Source organism: Gouania willdenowi, chromosome 6 (assembly GCF_900634775.1).
Source record: "Gouania willdenowi chromosome 6, fGouWil2.1, whole genome shotgun sequence".
NCBI classification, from domain to species: Eukaryota; Metazoa; Chordata; class Actinopteri; order Blenniiformes; family Gobiesocidae; genus Gouania; species Gouania willdenowi.
Window position 1 is genome coordinate 32,441,320 of NC_041049.1, and position 25,638 is coordinate 32,466,957.

At 38.5% G+C, this 25,638-nt stretch overlaps 1 protein-coding gene and 2 long non-coding RNA genes across 3 annotated transcripts in view; 2 read left to right on the forward strand and 1 right to left on the reverse strand.

Moving 5' to 3' along the window:
- Nucleotides 1–25,638, reverse strand: part of kcnq1.2 (potassium voltage-gated channel, KQT-like subfamily, member 1.2) — a 323,859-nt gene that overhangs the window by 282,824 nt on the left and 15,397 nt on the right. The window contains exon 2 of the mRNA XM_028450534.1: nucleotides 4,721–4,811. Coding sequence (XP_028306335.1) covers nucleotides 4,721–4,811 — 91 coding nt within the window. The remainder of the gene's footprint in view (nucleotides 1–4,720; nucleotides 4,812–25,638) is intronic.
- Nucleotides 1–25,638, forward strand: part of LOC114465493 (uncharacterized) — a 40,548-nt gene that overhangs the window by 374 nt on the left and 14,536 nt on the right. Inside the window, exons 2-3 of the long non-coding RNA XR_003674308.1 lie at nucleotides 5,298–5,418; nucleotides 25,196–25,248. This is a non-coding gene — a long non-coding RNA (uncharacterized LOC114465493). The remainder of the gene's footprint in view (nucleotides 1–5,297; nucleotides 5,419–25,195; nucleotides 25,249–25,638) is intronic.
- Nucleotides 12,965–14,385, forward strand: LOC114465494 (uncharacterized). The gene is made up of 3 exons (XR_003674309.1): nucleotides 12,965–13,129; nucleotides 14,045–14,128; nucleotides 14,250–14,385. It is a non-coding gene; the product is annotated as an uncharacterized LOC114465494 (long non-coding RNA).

The window sequence follows — 25,638 nt, forward strand, 5'->3', positions numbered from 1 at the left end:
GTGTAATTCGGGATTTTGCCTTAAATCCACACAAAATGAGTGATTCCAACATTGGCCAGTGATTACAACATATGGGAGAGCAGCCTGTGGTATAGGTAGAAGACGGATGCAATAAAGTGCCCGTCAGGACAAGGAACTGTAGCGGGAGAAGGCTCTAGTGGGATAGGCTCTCGGTCAGAGCCATTTGGACTGGGTTGGAAGTTAAATATATGTGACAGAAGCAGCCTCCAATGTGGTATTGGGTCTCAGACACCTAAGGTACTGTTACAGGGTGTTTTTCTCCAACTGGGTCTAAATGTGTGAGTCTGAGGTACTGATTACAGAGTGAGATGTCCAGTTTTGGTAGGGGTTTCAACTGCCTACCACCTTTGGTCCATATATAACACGCAAAGGTTGTGTTTCCCGCAGTGGGAGCATAAGAATTATTACAGGCAAAGTAATTGATAACCATAGCACAGGCACAAAGGCCAGTGGCTGTGTAACAGCTAGGAAACAGAAGCATTCTCAGTGTGGTACTGAGTTTCAGTTAATCTGAGGTACTGTTTTTAGGGTGTTTTCTCCGCTGTATTAGTCACAGTGGGGCAAAGAACATTTTAATAGGGGGAAATGTTTCCAGGGACCACTTATTAGGTGCACTGCCTTCCTCCCTCCTGTCCTGGCTGCAAACACCCTCTAACAAGCAATGCAAATCATCAATGACTCCTAAATACAGAGCCTCCAGTATCCTTTACTTTACTTTGCTGTGCCTGTAAAGCTCCTTCCATTTTTCATGTAGCGTCATGGAATTCCATGAAAATGTGATCAGCTTCAATCATCTTCACCTGCTCAGTGTTCTAACTGTTGTGCCTTGTTACCTAAGAATAACTCAGTCCGTGTTGTCTTTTAGTTCTTTTTATTCCAGCCTTTTGTCAGTGCCTAGGTAAACATTCACAGTCAGCAAGCTACCTCAAGTACAACCGTTTCAGTGGAAACTTCCGGTTTACAAAATAAAAGTCCGTTGGAGCAACGTTATTAGAATGCTACATTCTAACAACATCTCATCAGAGCTACAGAAGATAGGATAATTTAAATCAAAGAGGGAATTGGGTAACAATGCTGTTCTCATACATCTTAATATGACTAGGGATGTAACGATTCACTCAACTCCCGATACGATTCGATTCACGATACTGGGTTCACAATACGATTCTCTCACGATTTATTTTACAAAATGGGACTGTAGACATTTTTTTTTTTTGGGAAAAAAACTAGAAAATACTGTACTATTTTCCTTTTATTTTTCATTGTCAAAAGAATTCCTTGATAAACTATTCAAAACAATGCAATTTAACTAAAAATAAATCTTGAATGAAATAAATAAAGGAATAATACAAATGAAAATGAAGTCTATTAATTTAAATTCTGGTTCTAAAATAAACAATGCAAAACTGAATAATAGTTCTTTTTCTTTTAAAAGTGCAACTGAAAATGTATTTTGTGCCTTAACAATTGGACTTTAAAAAAAAAAAAACAGTGATTGCACTAATTTACGTCATATTTGTTTGGACCAGCAGAGGGCGCTGGTAACACAGTGGTCGGTTGGCATGCAGATATCTTGCAGTGAAGAAGAGAAGCTATGCTAGCAGACAGAGCTAATAGCAAAACGTGACTTTTACAGATATTCAAGTAATATTACAGATATTCTTTTGGTGCTAAAGGGGTAATGAATCATTTATTAACATATTTAAGAGTAGAAGGCAGCCAGAAAGAAAGTATTAGCAGACTCCGCCCGCCGCCTACACTTGTGGATATCTCTGCTGGTTAAAAAAAAGTACTGCGATTCAATTTTCAGAAAATCGATATCAACCGTGATACCTATTAATCGATTTTTAACTGCCTTACGATTAATCGTTACATCCCTAAATATGACATAAATAATTAAAAGAGCGGTCAAAATAATCCATGTCACTACAACTTATCTTACTTCATTTATTACATACATTTTTGTTTAATTAATATTTATTTAATTTGTTTCCTCACAGGAGTTAAAAAGTAATATTTTCTTTGAAAATAATAAATATTTCTAAAAACACAAAATTAAAAAAATTAAAGTGGAAAAAATGAAATTTGGGAAAAAATATAATGGAATTTGGAAAAAAAAATAATAAAATGGATATTATAGGGCTCTATATTGGGTTGCAGCAGGTCGCTCAGTAGCTCTGCTGGATTTATCAATAGAATGAATGAGTTGTAGGGTGATTGTTTGAGGATAAGAAATGAGGATGCTCAAATGTTGTTGGAAACTCACTACTTCTTTCCTGCTGTCCAAACAGTGACTGAGGACTGATAAGAAACTCAAAAACACCTGTGGATTCTGTGTGGTTGGACTGTATGAAAAAACAGACGTCGCTGTGCTAAGAGGAAAAGGAGCAAACCAATGAGATGAAGTGACTTGGTTCAAAAGGAACTGCAGCCTGTGATCAGAGAAAAAAAAGTTTGCGCTTTCTGAAAAATCCTCCTCCAGGAACAATACGGAACCACAAAATTGTATGGTAACACTGGGCCAACAGTTTTTTCAACAGAGACAAGCTGAGGCGTTCTTCTCCTGTTTCTACAAACCTTTTATTCAATCTGAGTACAGTTGAGTTCATTTTGATTGAAAGAATTAATCCCAATTTCAACTGCAATACTTGATCAAAATCTGATTATAAATAGAGCACAAACACACCACAAAAAGGCTGAATGGATAAAAGTCTCTTCTTTCAAGTCTCTTGTGTCCAAGTGCGCAACAATTATTACAACGGTACCGATTAAAAAAGGAAAAACAACAGAAAATCCCTCCTACGTTGCTGAAAACTGAACGTAGGGGACGCCATTGCTCCATAGGGGAGCAAAATTACAACATCAGGGCCACTACGCTCAACAGCGCTGTCGAAACCCCGGTGTCAACTATGCCCTTTGGTCACATTTGTGAGTGTACGTCCATGAAGCCTTTGTGCACACCTCTGTGTGTAAACCATGCGTTTACACAGTAGCTTTGTGTGTGTTTAGACCATAGAGTCTGTATAAAGAATGGACGGTACAAGCTCCTCCAAAAGTGATGCTTTTTCTTAGAGCTCCCCCTGCTGACTGGCTGCAGCATAGGTCATAAACCCCCTTCTCCTCAATGTTAACGAATGGGATTTGGGTCAAACTGTAAAGTTAAAATACTCGTCACATAATTTTTTTCCAAACCTAAACTTTGCTGTGATCATTAATTATTATCACCCTACATTGTGTTCAAGTGCTCATTTTTCTGTAAAGTTTGTTTTAGATTTTAGGAAGTTTGAGGTTGAAATATGGGATTTGACGTCATATATTACGATGATTGACAGCCGATGATTGGGCAGTACGCTAAATGGGCGGGGCGTGTTACCAAGGCTCCTTCCACAGGACCCTACTGCGCAGACTCTGCCTCCAAATCACGTCAAATTTGCAAGATGGCTACGCCCCTAAGCGCTGTATTTTGGCTTCAAGAACGTTGAGTGGGAACTATGGAGGACGTCAAGGCCATTCTTTTTACAGTCTATGGTTTAGACTCACGGTTTGACAGGAGCCCTTTGTAGCGCCTCCAAATGGTTGCTATTATTTTCTCTACCTGTCGTAAGCCCTGGATTTATTACATCACTAAGCAGCCTTAATAGTCTCATAAGCTACCAAAAAAAGGTCAATCTACCAGGCAGCAGCTTTCAGTGCAGTCTGCATGGAGCCGAGCTATTCTCCAACAGTCAGCCCAGCCGGGTCAACAGACACACACGTCAACAAGAGCTTTAATTGTATGTGATCCAAGGTGGTTGGTGGATATCCTGCTGTTTGCAATAACTAGAAGTAATCAGTCTCTTTGGGTTTAGAGCGTGTCCAACTTGCAGCACAGGGGGCCATATGCAGCCCCCAAAGTTAACGCCCAAAATGACACCAAAAACACAGAATGACAAAAAAAAAAATCACAAAACAACAGCAAAAACACTGAAAAGGCCAACAAATACACAAAATTACTGCAAAACCAGACAGGATGACTAGATGCACCATAGATTAAAAAAACACAATCTGACAACAAAAATACACAAAAGACAGAATAATTTTTTTTAAAAAACAACCCAATGACAATACACACAATGACAATGACCAAGACGACTAGAAAAATAACAGGAAAATATACAAAATCACTTTGAAAATATATTATTGTTATTATCATTCCAAAAATGAAAAATGGCAACATAAATACACAAAATGACAAACAAATATACATAATGACAACAAAAAAACAGACAAAGCCTTTGTTCTTTAATGCATTTATGATCAGGTTGGTCATTATTCTAAATGCTGACATGAATATGAATCATGTGACCATCATAACCAACAATCACATTTGTGCGGCCCCTACTGTGACAAAAGTTGCCCATCCCTGGTTTGGAGTACCTTTGAGGCTGAGCAGCAACTAGCAAAGAGATCCACAGAAAGAGGTTATGCTGCCACTGTGTGGGAAAATACTGGTACTGCAGTGTCACAAATCTTTCAATGAAAAATGAGTTAGAATAACAAACGCAGCTACAAACATAACTCAGAAACCAAGGTGTGAGTGTGAATGGGTGGTCTTTAAATCAGTCACTAATATCTCAGTTGACTGTTGCTAAAATAATGGTATTCACTGCCCAAAAGATGCTGAATCTAACTCTATGTTTAAAATCCATAACATGCTCACCATCCAGAAAAGGGTCCCAGTGGCAAACTCTGCGTATTGCTCGATGGTGGACAGGACACTGAAGATTAGACACACAAGGACCATGAGGAAGCTGCAGAGAGAGAAAGATACAAAGTATGCAGTTACTGATCATATATATTAGCCATTGTGTCTGTATCAAATAGATTTGCTGCCATTTAACAGAATTACAGGTAGGCTGTTCGTTTTTGTGCCAGACCTAAACTCTGAGGGCATCAGTGCATGGACTAATGAAGAGGACATCAGGAGGAATAATGAGGATCAAGGAAACATTGAAGTTCCACAGAAAAAATGTTTAGTTGACGATCGATCATATACCATCTGAGGTGGATGCTATGAATGAACAGATTTCAGATCTTTCATGGTTTGTGCATGGTAATTCCTATTTTCACCCGTAACAAAAACTAAGATCAAATTCACATACACAATCCTGTTTAATACCAAATAAACCAAATCATTCATTAACCTGGGACACAACATCTACAGTCGTCCTCTGTTTTGGTTTTCCTCATTGCTCAGCTCCCATTAACAATTGACAAGATGCTTTCATGTCTCCTAGCAACAATGAGATATCAGGACGACACTGTCCATCTGTCGGTGTGCGCACAACAGCTTCAAACACAGCCATGGAAGCTCCACATCCTTGCAGTGGGTGCAGCAGAATGAGGATTAGGACAGAGGTAAGGTGACAGAGAAGGTGGAGAACCAAGGAACTAACAATCCTGCAAGTATTACTTCACTGTTCAGCATCTGAACGATAAAAAGCTCCTCTTACAGCTTGAATACATGTGAGGTTATCAGCCAAACTCCAAAAGCACTAAAAGCATTGGACAACTTTGATAAATTAAGTCCATATGGACGGTCAAAACAGAATAATTATATTTTGGATTGATATTTAAACAAATTGTCATTGTTCTTAAAAAAGATCTGTTTTAGGTTCAAAAACAGGAGGTTAATTAAGCTCACACACGTACATCCCACTTTGCTTTGGTTATGTTAGATTAGGTTGAGCTTTAGCTAAGTTTGCAACGTACAGCATTCACGCTCTCTCACACACACACACACACACACACACACTTCACGATATCAATGTTTTGTTTCTTTTGGTAACTGATTCAATTTGGTCCAATTTGGCCTAATTTGGTTTGATGAATTGTTTGCATGTTTGCTTTGGTTTAATTGGGAAAATAAAATAAATGCATTTGAATCGTTGCCATGAAGTACCTTGGCAACGAGGTAGTCCTATTGTTGTTCTCCTCTTTCCTATTTGTTGGGACCATCTGAGCCAGGTCATGACAAAACTTTTAAGTCTGCCGCACTTTGATTTTGGAAGTACTTTGATCATTGAATTCAGACACTTTGCCTAGTCCATATCAGGAAATATAACAGCTGGACTTTTTCCCATTAAGATCTGATTTGCTTTCAAATTGTTCCTTTATTTTTCTTCAGCAGTGTTCATTTAATACTATAAAGTTGTCTTTTGGGTTACATTTTATAGTGGCTGCTACATTATATGTGTAATATTTGCCATTTGTGGTCTGTAAGATCAGTCTCAAAAGTTTGAAAACGTGTACGTTATACACTGAAGTTTGTTACACCCTGAATTTTTTGTTTTAAACATTTTTATTCTGTTACATACCATGTTATAAATGTAGGTATTTAGCAATTAGGTTTATTGCAGTGTTTTTACGTTGTGGATCTGCCATTACAAAAAACAACAAATAACACAAGAGTTTATCAATTAAATTGGACACCAATTGAACTCTAACATCAGCTAATGACTGGTTAGTAAGCTATAAGTGCTGTTTAGAAAGGGAACTAATAGATTGGACCAGATTCATTGTAAATTCAGATATCTGAACCGACTAAACAGAGGAAGAGACTGTATGCACAAAATGAACACAGAGAAAAACAGCTACTACAACTTACAAACTTACTGAAGGACTTTGCCAACTTTATCTTAAGGCACCAAAACCGTAATTAAAACAGTAACATCAATATTGTATCCACAATTAGAATACTTAGTAAAGAAATGCAGGTTGGTCATTACAATATCTAAGATTATATATTAATTGAGTCGCATTGATGAAACCTGCCAAATGCTGACGGTCAGTGTTGCCAACTCCTAAGTAAGGGAAGTCAAAATCTTCTGTCCAAAAATTGAATGACACCAAAATTGAATGCACCTTGTTCTTGCTGTATCTGACTGCAATGCTAGCATTAAGGCTGCAACTAACACCTATTTTAATAGTCGACTAGTCATCGATTATTGAAACAATTAGTCGACTAATCGGATGACAAATCGAACATTTATTTGCTCTATGTTGCTTCTTTAAAATCTGGCTCGGGGCAAATTACGACAAATAAAAACAATAAATAAATAAATAAATAAAACAATTCCCAACTTAGTGTAAACAGGTTCCTTACAAACACAAAAGAAATTGAATACATCAACACTAGAATCTGCTTCAGTAACAGCATTTACACATTATAAAGTTTGTGCATATAAGCCATTCAATTATTGTTATTGTATATAATTAATTTATTTACTCATTAATAAAGAAATTATTTTCTTGAAAAAATTAAAAGCACATGAAAAGCAAAAATAACTACATTAGTGTTTTTACTGTTCAATATAAACCACTGCTTCAGAATCTAGTTTAGTTTATATCTAATGAATTACATAAAGTTATTGTTGATAAATATCTCTCTGATTACTATAATTAAACCAGATCCAGCTTGATGATTTAATCATTCAGGATATTTAGGTGTAATAATCACAATAGTTAAATTACTGTCTAATGGGACCAGCTTTGTCTGTGTGCACGTGAAATATAATTAAATATATTGCGTTTCACAAGTTGGGACGGATTAATCATGACATTAGTATTTATGCTAACATTTATTTCACACGTGTTACATGTTAAATTTTATCCTTCCATAAAAGCGTTAAATCTGACCATAAACAAATCGGTGGCTCTTTGTGGTTTAAAGACAGTAAGCTGTGTAGTTTTTACTTGGTATATTCCTTTAATGCAGTGGTTAGCATTAGCTTTTTAACCCAGTCTTAAGTAGAGCACCGTCACCGTGTTTGTGGAACTGTGGGTGGATCTGACAAAGGAACTTAGATTGGTTCACTTTGTTGGGTGGGTGTCTGGTCTGAACCAAGTAGCGGTGCGTGATGTGTCGCTGCTCGTCACAGCTTCAGGTAGACTTTGACTGTGACGAGCAGAGCTACGTGTGTGAGCGGTGTAGACAGCGCTGAGCTCCCTGTAAGAGGGACATTCTTACCAGTGGGAATATTTTTGATGATATATCTCCCTCTAATCATGTCCATAACGTGCATACAGCTCTGAGTACAGATATATAGATCTTCAGCTCCGTCCACAGCTTGAAAAAGATGGCAATGACGTAACCGACAAATGTCGACAAATACATTTGTCGGTGACTAATTCTGTTATCCATTTTTGTCGACAATGTCGACTACCAGTAATCGTTGCACCCTTAGATTGAAGAACCAACATGTTTCCATCAGAATAAAATGCAAGGTTTATAGAGCTGCTGTACTATCAATCTTACCATATGGTCAGAAATCTGGATTATCTCCCGCTATCAAATCAAGAAGCTCCATGCCTATATGATGAGACAGTCGAGGACTATCATGAACATAATCTGGAAGGACCAAGTTACAAATGTAGCAATCCTGCATTGTGCCGGACTACCATCTGTGGAAGACATCTTAATTGAGAAGGGGCTTAGATGGCTAGGCCATGTACACAGAATGGAAAAAGAAAGACCTCCAAGACAACAATTGTATTCTCAGCTCTGCGAAGAAAAGCACAACCAAGGGAGACCCAAACTTAGGTACAAAATTGTGGCAAAAAAACCAACATGGAATCACAAGGAATTTATTTAAAAAGTTGGCCACAAACAGCAATAAATAGGGTTACGTGGAGAAATAGCATTAAAGGGGACATATCATGCTAAATCCACTTTTTTAGCCCTTACATGCAATTTGATGTATATTTAGATTGTTTAGAAGTCCAGAAAAGTTCAAATTAGTCTCTTCAGGTGCTCCGTTGATATCTTTATATTCTGTTTTGGTCATATTTTTCAATCTGTTTCGATTTTTTGATTCTCTATTACGTTTTTTGAACAATAATGTCACAGTATTTGCAGCGGAACTGCCAAATTAGGACATCGACTCCAAGCCCAACACTTCGAGCAATCCACCATTTTTATTTCTCGCTTTTATTTTGTAGTCCAAGCTCAAGGATGCCAAAGTTACGAGAGGAGAAATCAAAATATTCGGTTGTTGGATGTAGTAACCCACACGCTTCATTACACCGTCTCCCAGCATCAGAACCTTTTCGAAGTGCCTGGTTGAGTTTTATTTTTTATGGAAATGTACCCACATCTGTGGGTAAGGTCATTTTTGTGTGGGAAGCACTTCAAGGATGACTGCTTCTGCAACCTCCGCCAATATAAAGAAGGATTTGCCAAAAGACTTTGTATGATTGAGGGTTCAATTCCTTCTATCTTTGGAGACGACGAACAGAGCACTTCGGTAAGCTGTAAATAACGCTAAAAAGCGTGATGATAAGACGTCCCTGTCATTGTTTTGTTTGCATTAGCAGTTGCACCGTCTTCATATGTTAGCGCTGTGTGCTCGTTTTAGATCCTTGATGATATGGCCTACGTGATTTAATTTAAGTCTAAAGTTTTCATTAGTCATTTCATTTTGCCATTTTTGTCTCCGAAAAGACTGTATAAAAATGCATTTCGTGACCTTAGCTTGGCGATAGCGTTAGCTCGGTGCTTGTGTTAGCTCACTTGTTAGGGTTCTGCAGGTTCATCATCATCATTTTCATCTCGCTCCGCTGGGTCCGACTCTGGCTCGAACATGTAAGGCTGGATGGACAAGTCTTCTGTTGTTGACATTTTGTAAATAACCTCTGAATAAAAAGTTTATGCGCCGCTACATAACCGTATCTCTTCTATCAAACTACAAAAATGGCCGAACAGGGTGGAGTTGAACTAAGTGTCACCTCTGCAACCTGAAGAGGGGGCGGGGTATGAAGTGTCTCATTTGCATTTAAAGAAACCGCACCAAAACGAGTTGCTCTCAGAAGCACATCAGAAAAGGGGTAGAAAAGGGGTCTGGGGAGCTATAATAATGAGGAATTCAGACCCAAGCATTGCAGTTCTGCTTTATATAGACCACAACTGTATGATTTATATGTAAAAAGGAAGGATTTAAAACCATGATATGTCCCCTTTAAAACCAAGCCTATATCATAGCACAGTCCTTGTCATTATCAACCGACTGTAAGAGAAAGAGATATTACATTAATTGTGTATGATGAAACATGCATTAATTTCTCTGTGTTGCACAGTTGAGAAAAAAAAATATGAATTAAATGATATATTCATTCCTGTGGATTACCTGCAAGCAATGCTGGTTTAGAATGCAGCCAAATGGTCAAGGAGCAAGTTGTCAGGACCAGAATGCAAAACGTTCTCTTATCTCATTATTTCTAAAATTTCATTTAGCAGATGCTTTTGTCCAAAGCGACATAAAACACAAGCAAGAATTAAGACAGGAGGGAAATCCTTTAGTAAGTGCCTCAAGTGTTTCAAGTTTGATTGGCTGTAGGTGCTGTCATCTTTTTTTTCATAACATAATGCTACCACAACTAACCACAAGTAACAATTCAACATCAATATCAAAAGTGTTGTTCAACATTTAACAACACTCAACATTGTGCTAAATATTCACTGAGTTGGTCTTCGATCATCTGACTCATTCTATCCCTAAGGACAAAAAGGAGAAGGGTCAGATCAAAACAGTTAAGTCTTCAGATGTTTCTTAAAAGTAAAAAGGGACTGTGAGGAATGTACAAAGTTGGGTAATTCATTCTACCATTTGGGCAGAACAGAGAAAATAGTCTAGCTCGAGATTTAGAGCTATGCTAAGCTGGGAGTCCAAGGTGTCTTTCAAATGCAAAGCATAGCGGGCGAGAAGGAGTGTAGATCTGGATGAGAGAGTCCATGTAGGCAGGAGCTGCTGTCTCTGTTTTGTGAGCCAAGTTTTGAATTTGTTTCTAGAATCCATTGAAAAGAAATTAAAGGTAGGGTTGGTAACTATCTCCAGATACACTTTTCAAGTTTTTGGTAGAAATGTTCATTATGTCCGGACAGATGTGAAGATCTTATGTATTCTGAAAAAGGAACGAAGAAAATCTGTCAACTGTAGCGTCTGTAAATCTGCAATAACTGCGACCAATGGGATTTTCACGGTTCGTTTTTTTCCAACCAATCACGTCTCCTGGTCTTCCTGCTAGTTCACGGCCCCGTGCGTGCACGAGCGTACATTGCAAAGCGCGTCACCGTTGTTAGAGGAAGCCCGGAAGTAGACAACAGAATGGCGGAGAAAGTACCTATTCCACGATTACTGGTAACGTCTTGCCCTGCTAAGAAGGGCAAGAAAAGAAAGACGTTTTTAGAAAAAGCTGCAAAAAAGAGGTCTTTGGATTTAGCGAGAGGAAAGACAAAAATCTGCATCGGAACATCTTTTGAACGATGGCGACAATTGAAGGAGGACAAGGGCCTGAAAACTGATGCTATGTTTGCTGAATTACTTTTGGACAGGTAACTTTGTTTTGTTGCCTGGGTGATTGTGTTATCTTTTAAAATAGTGGAAGCAATTCAAGCTATTTGTCATATTAGCCAGATGTTAACGTTAGCGATACATGTCGCAAAGTATTTCTGTTGTTGGATTAGCCCGATGCTACTGTTGATTCTCTGTTAGTGCGAGCTAGTTTAGCAGCTAGAGTGTGTACAGTATACATCAGAATCAGAATCAGAATCAGAATCAGAATCAGCTTTATTGACCAGGTACAGTTTAGAACAATACGAGGAATTTGACTAGGTAGTTGCAGTGAGAGGAGACACATCAACACACCGGAGCAGCCATTTGCGGCGCCCACATATTTAGGTGAAAAAAGGGATCAATAACAGGAGGAGAGGAGGGGTGAGGGGAAAAAAAACTGCCAGTTTGAAACTGATTTCCCTAAACAGAGAAAGCAGTGTGAAACCAGGAAAAAAACCGCCTCTGCAAACATAAATGTAAGCATGACACAGTCAAACAACTCGAGACAAGGCATGTAGGAAGGGTTGGGTGGGAGGTTGGCTGGGGGAGGGGGTCAGGTGGGAAGAACAACAGGAGTCCAGCCGTTTGGGGACATGGGCGTGCTGCCAGTCGGCGCTGCAACCACGCCTCCATGCAGCTGCGGATGGGAGGTGGGGAAAGATGGCCGACGAGGCATTTGAAGTTGAAGACCTGTAGCTGCGTTACTGATAACCAGATGACGTGTGGAAAAGTTCAGCATCAACAGTTCCAGGAGGAATGTAGGGAAGGAGCGGGGGGAGGGAGTGGGGGTAAGAGCCGCCGTCTGCAGAAACTTCCTGGTGATAAGAGTTGAGACAACCTTGGCTTTAGCCTTGGCAGCTGGGGAGCCGAAAGGGAGATAAGCAATGTGATTTGATACAGGCTATGTTAATTTCCAATAGCCTTCTGTCCTGGGTCTCTCTGCTGTAATCCAATGAGTGGCCTAGTTTCCACTTCCAAGCCGGGTCTCGAACTTCTCCCAGTTGTTATCCATAACGCGTAGACGATCCAAAAGCAGCTCCTGCTTGCTTTTGATATCGATCAACACATGAGTCTGAGTGTTCAGAGCCCTGCTACATCCTTCAGAAATCACTGGCAGCTTTTCCAAAACAGTCGCCAGCGTAGTACGGACTTTTCGATAGATTAGGAAGCCACCAGTTCCGATCAGCAGCATGCCTACTATCATTATTCCAATCATGTAGATGTCCTCCACGTCTTCCACGGAAAGGATGGACAGACACACAACTCGCCACTTGTTCCAAGGGTCAAGTGTGTATCCAGCCGCAAACGTCCCGCTTGGACATGCGGGGTCACCACCCCTGGTTCTTTGCGTCGAAAAAATCTGATCGATAGCACTGAGAGACCAACTAATTAGTTCCATTATTCCGGTTTTGGATGAGTTGCAGAGAGAGGCTCTTGTTAGTTTCACAAGACCTGACAAAGCAGCAGCTAGGAGAGAGATAAGACGGAAGGGAGGGAGAAACAGAGAATGCGACTGACCTCGTCGAGAGAAGCAAGAAGAAGGTGAAACATGTGTGCGTGTTTGACCGTGTGTGTTGTGTTTGCTTTCAGCAGGGCGGTCAACAGCTGTAATGTAGGATATTTGTGATTCTTTTTAGCTATAACTGTGCTCCGTCGACTTCAACGCCGTGGAAGGACTCACTTGTGAGACTACCTAACCCCGCTGTGTCAACTGTTGCTCCCGAGTCACTGTCTGAGAGGTGCGTGTAACTTTAGGCTGATATGAACATGATTCAAGATTCAAGATTCAAGATATTTATTGTCATATGCACAGTAAAACCAGACAGTTGCACCACACAATGAAAATCTTATTTTGCGAGTCCTCCCTTTCACAGTAATAAGCAAACAAAATGAAGAGGTAGATTAAAAGAACCCAACTATTCCCAATTAAAGATAACTAAAAATACTAAGAATACTAAAATACTAGACTATAATAATACTAATAATAAAATATAAAATATACAGAATATACAAAATATAAAGTGAGCATGTGAGTGGCAGAGTAGCAGTATACACATTTTGATTCTAAAGTGCGATCGTGCGTTGTTGCAGATTTGCAGGGGAATGGCATTAGTGCAATTGTCAAAATAACAGTTATTACAATGCAGTACTGCAAATGGTTTACACAGTCCAGCAGTTTAATCAGTGGTGTGGCGGGGTGGTAGGGCAGGGGGCTTTGTGAGAGAGTTGTTCACAAGCCTGATGGCCTGTGGGTAGAAGCTGTTTGTCAGTCTGGTGGTCCTGGATTTCAGGCTCCTGTAGCGCCTGCCTGATGGCAGGAGAGTGAAGAGTCTGTGTTGTATTACCATGCTATCGAACATTCTTCCTAACTTGTCATTTGTTCTACGTGCATCACGCTATTACTAAATGTATATGCCGGTGGTGTGGGGGGTGGGGGGAGGGGGTTGGGGGAGATCTGTACATAAGGCAAGGGGGGGGGAGGGGGGATCTTATGTTGTACTCTGTGTCATCCAGATGAGAGAGCCCTTGATTGTCTTCCAGGCTCTCCTTTGAACTCGTTTTATTTCCTGCAGGCATTCTGCTGCATTAAAAAATAATGCATTTCAAATCAAGTTTAACGCTGATTACTTTCTGTAATTCTGTCATTTTCACAGAGATGATAATTTCTCCGTTGCTGGATTCCAGGAGTTAGACATTAGTGGTCTCGAAGAGACAGCTCTTCAGCAATTGGATTCAAGGTATGGTAATTATAATTATAATTTTTTTCCATTTATTTAAAAAAAATGCACGCTGCTTTACTTGCATCACAGTAACATGTCATAATATCCCTCAATTATTGTTCTTTGCCTGTGTATTCAGTATGCCGTCCCAGGACCTAAACGTTGAGGTTGGAGCTGATGAATTTAATGACATTTGGCCATAAGTGGAGACAGATCTAATAAATAAATGCACCAAAGTTGTTTACATTTTTGAGGTGTGGTTATGTAATGACAAAATACATGGTCAAGGTGAAGGTTGTTAATAACATTATTGAAAACTCATCCTATTGTTCACGGTTAGGTTATTTAGATGTATTCCTAAGATTGTTATACTTTCTGTTTTTCCAGATATTGCAGGTTGTTTAATAAAAAATCCAAGAAGTGGAGCCTCTACACAGTAAAAGAAGACAAAGACTGGCTACATCCCAGACCTCGAGTGCAATCCTTAGGAAAAGGTTGTCTGCTGTGGGAGGGTTGCCACGGACCATAACAAGGAGGCCTGACGATCTCCGTCAATATGGGGTTCTGTCAGGTGTCCCTGCTCCAGCCACCCAGGACCTGTTGCAGATGCAACTGAGCAGAGGGCGAGGTGAGTTGACTTATTTTGTAAGTTGATTATAAAGTACTAATATGCTTATGTGCGAAAGCTAATTAAAAATCTATTTCACATAATATTATAATATTTATACCAGGTTTACTTGGACATATTTTACAGCTCTAATAAACTAAAGAATTTGTATAAACATAGCTGATGAACAACTGAAACTGTAATGACTTTTTGTTATCGAGTGAAATACAATAGAAATGGTGTGGTTTGTCTATCAAATGCAGTAACTGTCAGATATGTAATTCTGATGTTCTTTCTAAAGGTGAACCACTGCCGAAACAATAAGTTCCCACAGTGGACGACGCTGCCACCTACAGAGCCTCACCTGCCGACCAACACTTCATGTGTATTGCCTTTGTTAATTCCATTGTTTTTGCAGGATGAAAGTTGTATGAAGTGTATGTGACGTTTCTTTTTTATAATAAAAATTGTACGTGTACAAATTTGTTATCATTACTAGTAAGGAGATTCAAAATGTTATAGCTTGATTGTAGATGCTTTTTGTTCAAGCAAATGCCAAAATACTATATAAAAATGTGTAAATACAGCTACTTCTTCTGTAATGATAATAGATAAAACAAAAAAACAACACCTTGCTCAGTGCAGGGCTGTCATATTTACACATTTATTTACACTTGTCATAATGGAAACATTATTGCACTCTTCCAGGGATGTAACCCGTATAATGTCCCAGTAGATCTGGAAAGCAATCTCTGATTTGTGGCAATCCTCCTTTGACTTTGGCCACGTCTCCTCTGACTCCACGATGTACTTGGCTCCGGACTGTAATCAGGGTCAGAGGCATAAAACCTCTCACCTTCTGAACTCTAAAAGAGAAATAACAAATTATATCAAACATTTAGGCTTTTCGTCAATGATTACAACTGAACAAATTGAATTAAAAAAAAACAATATTAGATTAGATATACTTTATTTTATTTCGGGCAGGGAAATTACAATTCCAGTTGTATTACAGAAAGAAAAGAAAAGCAGCACTTGGGTGAAATAATATATAAATACAGAATATTAAATATAAAAAAGAAACCAGAATGTACAGAAATAAATAATAATAAAAAAGGTTTCTACAGACTACAGCTATACTCCTCTCTCTGTCTGTTATATTATCCCTGACTGGTAATTAGGCAAAAAGTGCCACTAAAAAGAAACAATAAGAAATGAAAACAACACTAAAAATAATAATTATAGACACGCAGAAAAGTAAGATGTTGTAAGGGAAACTGAATAACAAGGTGAAAATGAATAAGGTGCCAAATAAATGAAAATAATGATTCTAATAAAATAAATTAGGTAAAAGATGTATTACTTATGTTCTAGGACAGTGGCAGACCAGCTGATCGATACTCTGAGTAGTGGTAAAGAAAAACTCATTATAATAAACCTTTGTTTTCAGGAGGACTACAACTTGGGGACGAATGTCGCCCTCCTTCTAAACGCTTTACTACCGGGTAACCTAATGCTAACATGCTAGCTTGGCCGCCACCGTTGATAGTAAATTAGTCACTTTTTTAACAAATAAAATGATAAAGTATATCTTACCGCTGAATGCGACATCATACGCTTGGCTGAGGTCTGCTTCTGCGTGCGCGTTCATGTGAGTGAGGGGGGGTGGCTTCAGAGGAAGCACAGGGGGGAGGGGGAGTCGGAAGGCGGAGCTGTCGGAGCATGCTACATCGAAATCAAGCTAGGTTTAGAAAGTTACCGACCCTGCCTTTAACAGCGGGGTGACGTGCTGTTTTGTGCTGGTTAAAGACAAGATGTGCTTCTGCATTCTGGATCATCTGCAGAGGTTTAAATGTGCACGCAGGGAGGCCTGCGAGAAGGGAGTTGCAGTAGTCCGTGCGTGAAATTACAAGGACTTGTACCAGAAGCTGCGTAACCTGTTGTGTCAGGTAGGGTTTGAGCCTCCTGATGTTATAAAGGCAATATTGACAAAACCGAGAAATTGAGGCCACATGAACCTTAAATGTCAGCTAGTCATCAATCATGACACCCAAATTTTCAGCAGAGTTTGTGGGTACAAGTAGATGGATTTAATCGGGCAGAGATCTGTGGTTAACCTGAGGAACAAGCTGAAATGACAATGAGCCCAGTCTTGGACAGATTTAGTTGAAGGTGGCGTTCCTTCATCCACGTGGAGATATCCCTGTTGTTAAGCCTTCAGACACTTCTCCTCGCCATGACACTCTGAAGGATCTACCTGTCAGGTAGGACTTGAACCAAAACAGGACAGCTCCTGAGACGCCATGTTCAGGAGAAGTTGATGGGAGGACAGATAACTGACCAGTGGCTTAAACCAGTCACAGTGATTCTGTGACTAACAGGAGTGCAGTCTCAGTCGAATGGTCACGTCTGAAGCCAGATTGATAGGAGTCAATCAGGTTGTTCTTCTGTAGATGTAAACAAAAAAACTAAGGATCATATACATAAACTGAAAAGATAATATGAAAATTAAGTATATATTAGTCAATAATAATGTTAATGATAATAAATTAGTAAACGAAATAAACAGCACGTGAATCAACTTTCATCGCTCGTCACATGAGCTTTTTCCCCCAAAAAACTTAATTTACATTCCATTATTTTTAGCTTTTAAACACTTAAACAATACTGTGTTCAAAAGCTATTTGAAGAGTCAGACAGTTCGTGTCAATCCAGTTATTTGACTTTTTTTTTCCTTTACATATTAAAATGTAAAGGAATCAATCAATTTCAGTCTGTTCGTCCATAGCTGTAAACAAAGTTACAAGAGAAAAGCACAAAGAGGAGATGAGACGTTGTGATCTCACAATTTAAATGGCCCAATATTGCAGAATGGCTATGTTTTGCGCAGTGGACAATCGTAGGTATTACACGTTTTTGAGTGAGACTGGGTTGTTTAATATAACTAGTTCAATATCAACAGCTTAACAAATGATTCTTTAATTCTTGCAACAACAAAAAAAGACTCATGAAACATTTTTCTCGATCTCTGCTGACCTCTCTGGATTAAGTGGTGAGTTAGTTGTGTGCGTTTTCCCAATGCCAGATATAATCCTGAAACACATCTTTTAAGTGCTTTTCCAACCACGGCTTGCATGCACTGAGCTGAATATGAAAAAATGCTGCAATGGACGTGTCACTGCAGTTTCCTGGATTATAGATCATATGTAAGAAATGTTATATAAGTTTCTGTTGTTTAATGATGTTTAGAACATTTCAAATTATATCACTGCACAAAAGAAGCAGGTGGAGGCTTTGAATGCCTCAGATTTTTCTCTAACTCTAAATCCGTGGTTCTCAAACTTTTTTGGCTCATGTACCCCTTTCTCTTATTTCTGAATCCAAGTAGCCCCATTTGTCCAACTACAACATTTTGCTTAAAAAACTGTTTAAAAAAACTACAGAGGAAAATGATGGAATGAATGAGTGATAACACAATATCATGTTGTAAATAAGTGGAAAGAAACAGCATTTAGTGCAGTGGTTCCCAAGCTTTTTTTTTCTAGAACTAGTTTTTTATCATGTTTGAGCTTCTTTTTTATCTTTACTGCATTCTAGTTGAGCTATATTCACAACGTGAAAGTATAGAAATACAGTTGTTGTGTGCAGTTTTAGTTTTTAAAAAAAGAAAAAGAAGAATTGAAGAAAAAATCCCGACCACAAGGTTGAAAAACACTGATTTAGTGTCTCCCGAATAGATTTCATTCCATAGTTTTTTATCATTTTCGGTGATATCACACCTGGGGTGGGACCATGTCTGACACTTTATTTGTTAATTTTCCACTTTCTATCTCTCAAGTATTCACTGTAGTGCCATTGCGTACCCCTAGGGGTAGACGTACCCCCATTTGAGAAACACTGCTAAATACTAAACACTAAATAACTGGTATGATTTGATTTAGACGACTTGAAGAAGACAAATCGATCAATTGAATTTCTCCTGTTCTCTTCTCATGTATGGCAATCAATAATTATTTTTGAAACTATCAGAGACAAAGACACCCTATGCAGATAAAGGAAGGGGTTTATATCCCGAATCAATCCTCACCAAAACGCACAAACAGTCATACACTTGAACAATTCTTCCTCCATTCACTTTTAAGTATTACACAGGGTTTGTACACAACCAATAGAACCTTAAAGTGACATATATATATATATATATATATATATATATATATATATATAAATTGTGAATATAACTGTTGGCTCATTCTCTTAATTGGGTGTCCTAAGTCTTTCTCCCAGTTTTGTTTGGGATCAGCTCCAGCGTTCCTTTACCCTAAAAGGCTGTATAACGGGAGTGTATGGGATATTTGATGCTATAGGTGGCTTGTGCTGCCCTATTGGTGTGCATCAGACCTTGATATAATAGAGTGGCATTTGGGATAGCGAATCAGATTTCCTGCTTGGACACTCCCTCTGCATAGTGTCCTCGACATATGGGACGAAGGGATTTGAGATGTGTAGGACAACTAAAACAAGGCTTAGAGAAATCCATGTTCTCAGAGTGGATGTTTCCAGTATGAATTAATGATTCTCAGTACACAATGTACTAGAATAAAAACTAGTGTATTTCCATAGTTCATTGTGAACAGTCAAACATTAAAGGAGGTGAAAAGCTTTGTTCTTCCCTAGGGACATTTTTTAAAATAAAAAGGCTTGAAAATATTATCATTAATAATTATAACAGAAAATCTAAAATAAAAAAATGTGTATATATATATATATATATATATATATATATTATTTTTTTTTTTTCCTCAAGAATATTAATCTTATTAAACACACAAATATTACTCCATCTGACCAATCATTGTCTCAAAATAAAAAATAAAGTATATAAAAGCACAGATTGTAGGTTCAATGGTGACCCTAAAGGAGTATCGATACACCTTCCCTTTCAATTCAATAAATTTACTGTGCATGGAGAACAACTGAAGAATGTATTATCAAAAACTGATCCATACTGTATGTGTCTCTTAGTAGCTGTAGTAATTGTGCTGTGGTTTTTATACTGGTCGTCAGTGACAGGAAGTGACAGAAGAAATACACCAGTCAATATGAAATAAAATAACATTTATAATACATTTGAGAGAATTGATAGTGTGTGTTGAAATAATAATAATAATAATAATAACTAGAACTGCAAGCAGTTATGAAAGGGGGCCAAGCTCGCGACCCGGCCCCCGGGTTTCGCGGAGCCCTTGGAAGTACGTAATGAAGGATGACGGGCTCGTGGCGAGGGTCAGGACACAGGCCAACGTGCCATTTGCTGTGAACAGGTGGATATGAAGTTTTGGAAGATGTGATTTAAAGTGTGAAAGTTACAGGCCAAAATGTATTTGCACCCATTATAGCGCCACCTAGTGGTGCACTTTTTGGTATGGGTGATCTGTGTGCTCTTCTATAGTTACCCTGTAAATTTCACAGGCCTCAACATAATACTTAAGCTGAAATAAGGGTTTGTTTATTTATATGTTATGTAGTAATAAGCCACGCCCACTTTGACCAATCGCTATTAACTTTGAGATACAGTCCCAGGAGCGAACCAAGGTCATACCCACCAAATTTGGTAAAAATCGGTTGTGCCATTTAGGAGATATAAATTTCTCATAATTGCATTGCCCACTAGAGGCATAATTTTTTTAAATTTGGCTCATACACCCACAGTCTCATGGCAACCAAGGATCTCAGATGTGGTGTTGTGAGCATTTATTTTGACCGACATATGCAACAGTTATGAATTTTTATAGCTGGCTAAAAAAATATACTCAGTAATGATTCGCGCATATTTTGAGCCAACAAAATAATTTTATCAACTTTAGATCAGGTCCAAATGAAGACTCTACATGCCAAGTTTCACACTGATTGGACAAAACCCCAAGGAGGAGTTTGAAAAAGTATCTTTTTGATATGTCGTGACTTACAAAGAGCAATGTGCTGTGGGAGTGGGCGTGGCCTATGTCAGATGATGAAACTCTTTGTAAGGAACATGTGGATATGAATTTTATGAAGATGTGAATTAAATTGTGAAAGTTAAAGACAAAAATGTTTTTGCAATTATAGCGCCACCTAGTGCCGCAATTTTTGGTATGGGTGGTCTGTGTGGTCTTCTATATCTACCCTCTAAATGTCACAGCCCTCAACATATTAATTCAGCAGAAATAAATGTTTGTTTATTTATGTGTTATAATGTAATAAGCCACGCCCACTTTGACCAATCGCGAATAACTCTAAGATATCACCTCAGGAGGCACCCAAGATCATACCCTCCAAATTTGGTAACAATTGGTCGTGCCAAATAAGATATATAAATCTTCAATATTTGCAGCGCCCCCTAGTGGCCTACATCATTCAAATTTGGCGCATACCTTCACAGTCACATGCCAACTAAGGATCTCAGATTTGGTGTTGTTAGCATTTATTTTGACCGAGATATGCGCCAGTTCGCATTTTTATAGCCAGCTAGAAAACTTTACCCGCTAATAATTTGCGCATAATTTAACCGAACAAACTCATAGGGTTAACTGGAGATTACATCCAACTGAAGACTCTACGTGCCAAGTTTCACACTGATTGGACAAAACCCCAAGGAGGAGTTCGAAAAAGTAGGTTTTCAAGTTTTTGCAATTTTGCTCCGAGAAAAGCTAAGGCAGAAATGGGCGTGGCCTAGCCCAGGTGATTCAGTGCTATTCAAGGAATCTGGGGATATGAAGGTTTTAAATTTGCAACAAACGGTGTGGGAGTTATTGGCCAAAACGCGTTGACCTTTGTTATAGCGCCACCTGCTGGGGGTTTTGGACCCAACCACCAAAGGGCACCGCCCTACCTTGCATGGTTTAGTCTGCAGCACCACTTTTACCCAAGGAAAAATAATAAAAACCCTTGCGATTACAATAGGGTTCCAAGCACCGCTGGTCCTAGGAACCGCGTATGCTTACATACGCGGTTCCCTGGCCCCGTGGGCTTGGCCCCCTAATAATCACGGAAGCGAGGCTGCCATAGTGCGCCATCAGCCCATCTGACCACCACTCACACACTACATTCATAGTAAGCAATAATAGCAAAGTGGGTGACGTGTCTTGCCCAATGTCAGATACTACTGGAGCGACTGCCACCCCAGTGGCAATACAGTGTGTGTGTGTGTGTATATATATCGTGTGTGTATATATATATATATATATATAGACTTGCAATAGATTTAATGTGCACTAGGGAAGCATTACAAAATATGTTTTTTTACAGAAATTACATTTTATACACAACTCTTAGAGGCTTGCTTTCTGGGCTCCACTGAGACATTAGACAATAACAATTGTATTGTTATTATTATTATTATTATTATTATTATTATTATTATTATTATTATTATTATTATTATTATTATTATGTATCATTTAGATGAAAAATCCATATCCACGCTGTCCCCCCACTTGCCACAAATCAGTGGGTCATGCAGGGAAAATAATTTGTGCATGTAAAACTCAGTTTTTTGTTTTTTTTAAAAAAAAAAAACATCATCATTATTAGGAATATTTTTCTTTATCTTTTTCAAAAAAAAAAAACATTCCAGAATGAACAGCAGGGTAAACTAAGCCTGCCTGTTAGCCTAGAAAGCTGCTGTACAGAACTAATCTCCATGGTAACAGATGTTGCGTTCCTTTTGATGAATTAGTATCCAGGTAAAATTAATCCAGGACAAGGGGAAAATGCATGGCTAAATTGTAGGGTTTGTCCTTTTGAGACAAACCCTACATTCAATTTCAAATTTAATCAAATTATATATAACAAAAATAGACCAATAAAAATGAATAAAAATAAATCAGTGACAAATAAATAAAACAGTGAATTTTCCTTTATAGCAAGGTGAGAAAGAAAAATCAACAGCAAATACGCTGCCACATTTTGGTGGTTTTTTTTACAGTTTATGGGTGAAATTACCAGCTCTAGTTGGCAATGCAATGCAGATGGCTTTGTAGGTGAGATCCTTCAAACACCAGCATTGCTGAAGGGAAAAAGTAACAAAGCATAAGACAGGAAATTATTCATATTCATCTTTAGAGCTTTGCTGGTTAGAGTTTGAAATGCTAAATGAGCACTCTATTTTGATAGCTTTAGTAACACATGTGAGCTATAGGTGTTTAACAATTAGTTATAACAACAATTTGATTTTTAAGATTAGATTTGAATCATGATTTGTTGTGGCTGAGTTGATTGATGGATGATATTGGTTAATTTAGAATGATTCAATCTGAATTGATTCAGTGACTTGAAATTGACTGAGTATGTTTTTTATCCAAAATGTTGATGTTTCCTAGATTCCTGTTCTTTCTTGTAAGGGAATCATCTATAAATTTATCATGGACTTAAACAAGAAAGTAAACAACATTTATGTCAAATGTATTCACATCTTTTTGAATAAAGTCCAACAAACACCAGTTTAAATTAACAGGATGTTAAATTTAAAAAAAATACATATTAGGTTTACCTGACTCTTTTGCTTGTTTTGTGGACATGTGTGGACCTGAGTGGATTATTGATAATGTTGAGATGGTGAGATGAAACCATCAACTAACCGGGCCGAACGGGTCATCGCTGCGTGGGGGGGAGTACAAAATACCCCCAGCCTGTGAGCCAGATAGCAAAATAATAGGTGACACTTAGGCGGTAGCAGCGCACCTTTGGATGAGAGATCATCCATGCTCAGCAGAGCTAAGAGGGAGAGGAGGAAAGGCATTTATGAGACAGAAAATGGCGCTACGTACGAGAGTTGACGTTCCCAGCAGCGGATACTCGACCAGAGCATGTGTGGAACTCATGGATAGTGTGGCGATGGTGAGATAAAACGATAAAAAGAACAGGGAACGCAGTGACACTCTGCATGTCCGAGAGGAAGAGGAAGTTGCGTGTGTGCAGACTGACGGGAGAGAAAGTTGGAGGAACGCCAAAATACAGTAAGAAATACATTCAACTCTGACCCATAGCAAAAAAATAATAGTTTTGCCATCAAAAGGCCGGTCTCAGTGTTTTTTTTTTTTGTTGTTTGTTTTATATAAGGAAACAATGTTCATATGTTAGAGTTGTCACTAAAGCAAAAAAAATAGCTTTAAAGTCACTGACAGGGTTTTTTTAGAAAAAGGCTGTTTTCTCAGCTTTTTGCTCTGAAACTGAAAATTTGTGTAAAACTTGCTCTATTCAACGGCTGATTACAAAAGAACAAAACAAGCCAGAAACAAATTGTTTTTTTTGATGAAAGTAGAGGCATCAATCTTTCAGATTTCATATAGTCATAGTAGAAAATATTCTATGGGTCTTTAAAAGCAGTCAAAATGCTCAAAAACGGCTGGCACTGAGGGGGGGTAGAAAATCTGAAAATGACTGGCACTGAGGGGGGGTAGAAAATCTGAAAATGACTGGCACTGAGGGGGTTAGAAAATCTGAAAATGACTGGCACTGAGGGGGGGTAGAAAATCTGAAAATGACTGGCACTGAATGAGTTAATAACAAAAAATGAAGTGCAAAGAAGATCTGTTCAAGTTAAATGAGCAGTGGTTGAACGTGATACTTTTCACTTTAACATGATGGTGAAGCCTGAGGCTTCCTGCAGAGCTAACGCTAACGAGCTGTCAGAAGAGCCTGGATGGTCGACAGTTGACAGTGAGCGACTCCTTTAGAATATATCCCCGTCTGTGTTAAAGCCAAAGTGTTTCCACACACTGGACCCCAAAAGTGGATTGATCAAGTTCTCGTTCACAAGCTTCTCCGACATGCTATCTGTAGTGGTCTGCTGGCACATGGCAATGACGTCACAAACAGGCAACAGAGTCAGCAGCAACGTCTTTAATATTAAAAGCATTTTTAAAAACAAATCCATATGAAGTCTGCCGCGCTTAAATCCAATGCATTATTTCCTTGTATTGATATAATCAATTGATTACCTTTTAAAATGATTTTAGATTGATTAGTGTCATTCAACTTGCCGAGCACGGATCAATGTAGTGAATCGTAGAAATATAAATAGATGAATCGATCTATTGGATGAATCATTACACCCTTAGTGGACTACATACCTGAGCTAATATTATGCTCACTCTAATTAACGCAGACAAGCCATTGTGTTCAGATGTTAATTTGAGGGCTCTTTGAGTATTTCCGTGCAAAGAATAACTGTTGTGTTTGAAAAGCATTTAACACTAAAACCAAGACATATTTTGGTAATCAACATTTTAAGCAAGGCAGATTATATCGTCACCAAAAAACATTGTATAAAGTTCTACACTAACACTAACATATTTGAGGAATGACTTTGTTGTGTTTTTACATACTCTCTCAACTGTCTTTTCTCTCTGACTTGTGTTATGAGTTTGCTGTCATCATGCAGTATTCATTCTTGTCTGGTCGAGTTCTGAAAAATGTCTTCCTTTGTGGTGTTGCAGAAATGACGACCCGAGGTCAAGTCAAAGTTCAACTTCTGCTCTGGATGAAATGGGTACAACACACATAGACCTTATGGAACCATTAGTGGACACTTTGACTCAAGATTAGTTTCCGTGAAACGGCACAGACATTTCCTTTCATGCTCATAGCTTTCCTGCCTGCTTTACTTACTGCTCTGCTGATCCTTAAGCCATCACTGTATGCTGTACGGGCAGCAGTGACCCCTAACCTTTATTGTCCTACTTCTCTGAAACTACAGAGCAGGAGCCATGGGTCATGACTAGGGTGGGTAAAGTGATGTGAAAACCTATTCTTACTTGTATTGGTCTCAGATTATCCAACTATGATAGCTGTATATATGTCGTCACTGTTAAATAGGTCAACAACAGCATGATGTTCCTGATCCTGATGTTACTTTCCAGTATACGAAAATGTGTAATTT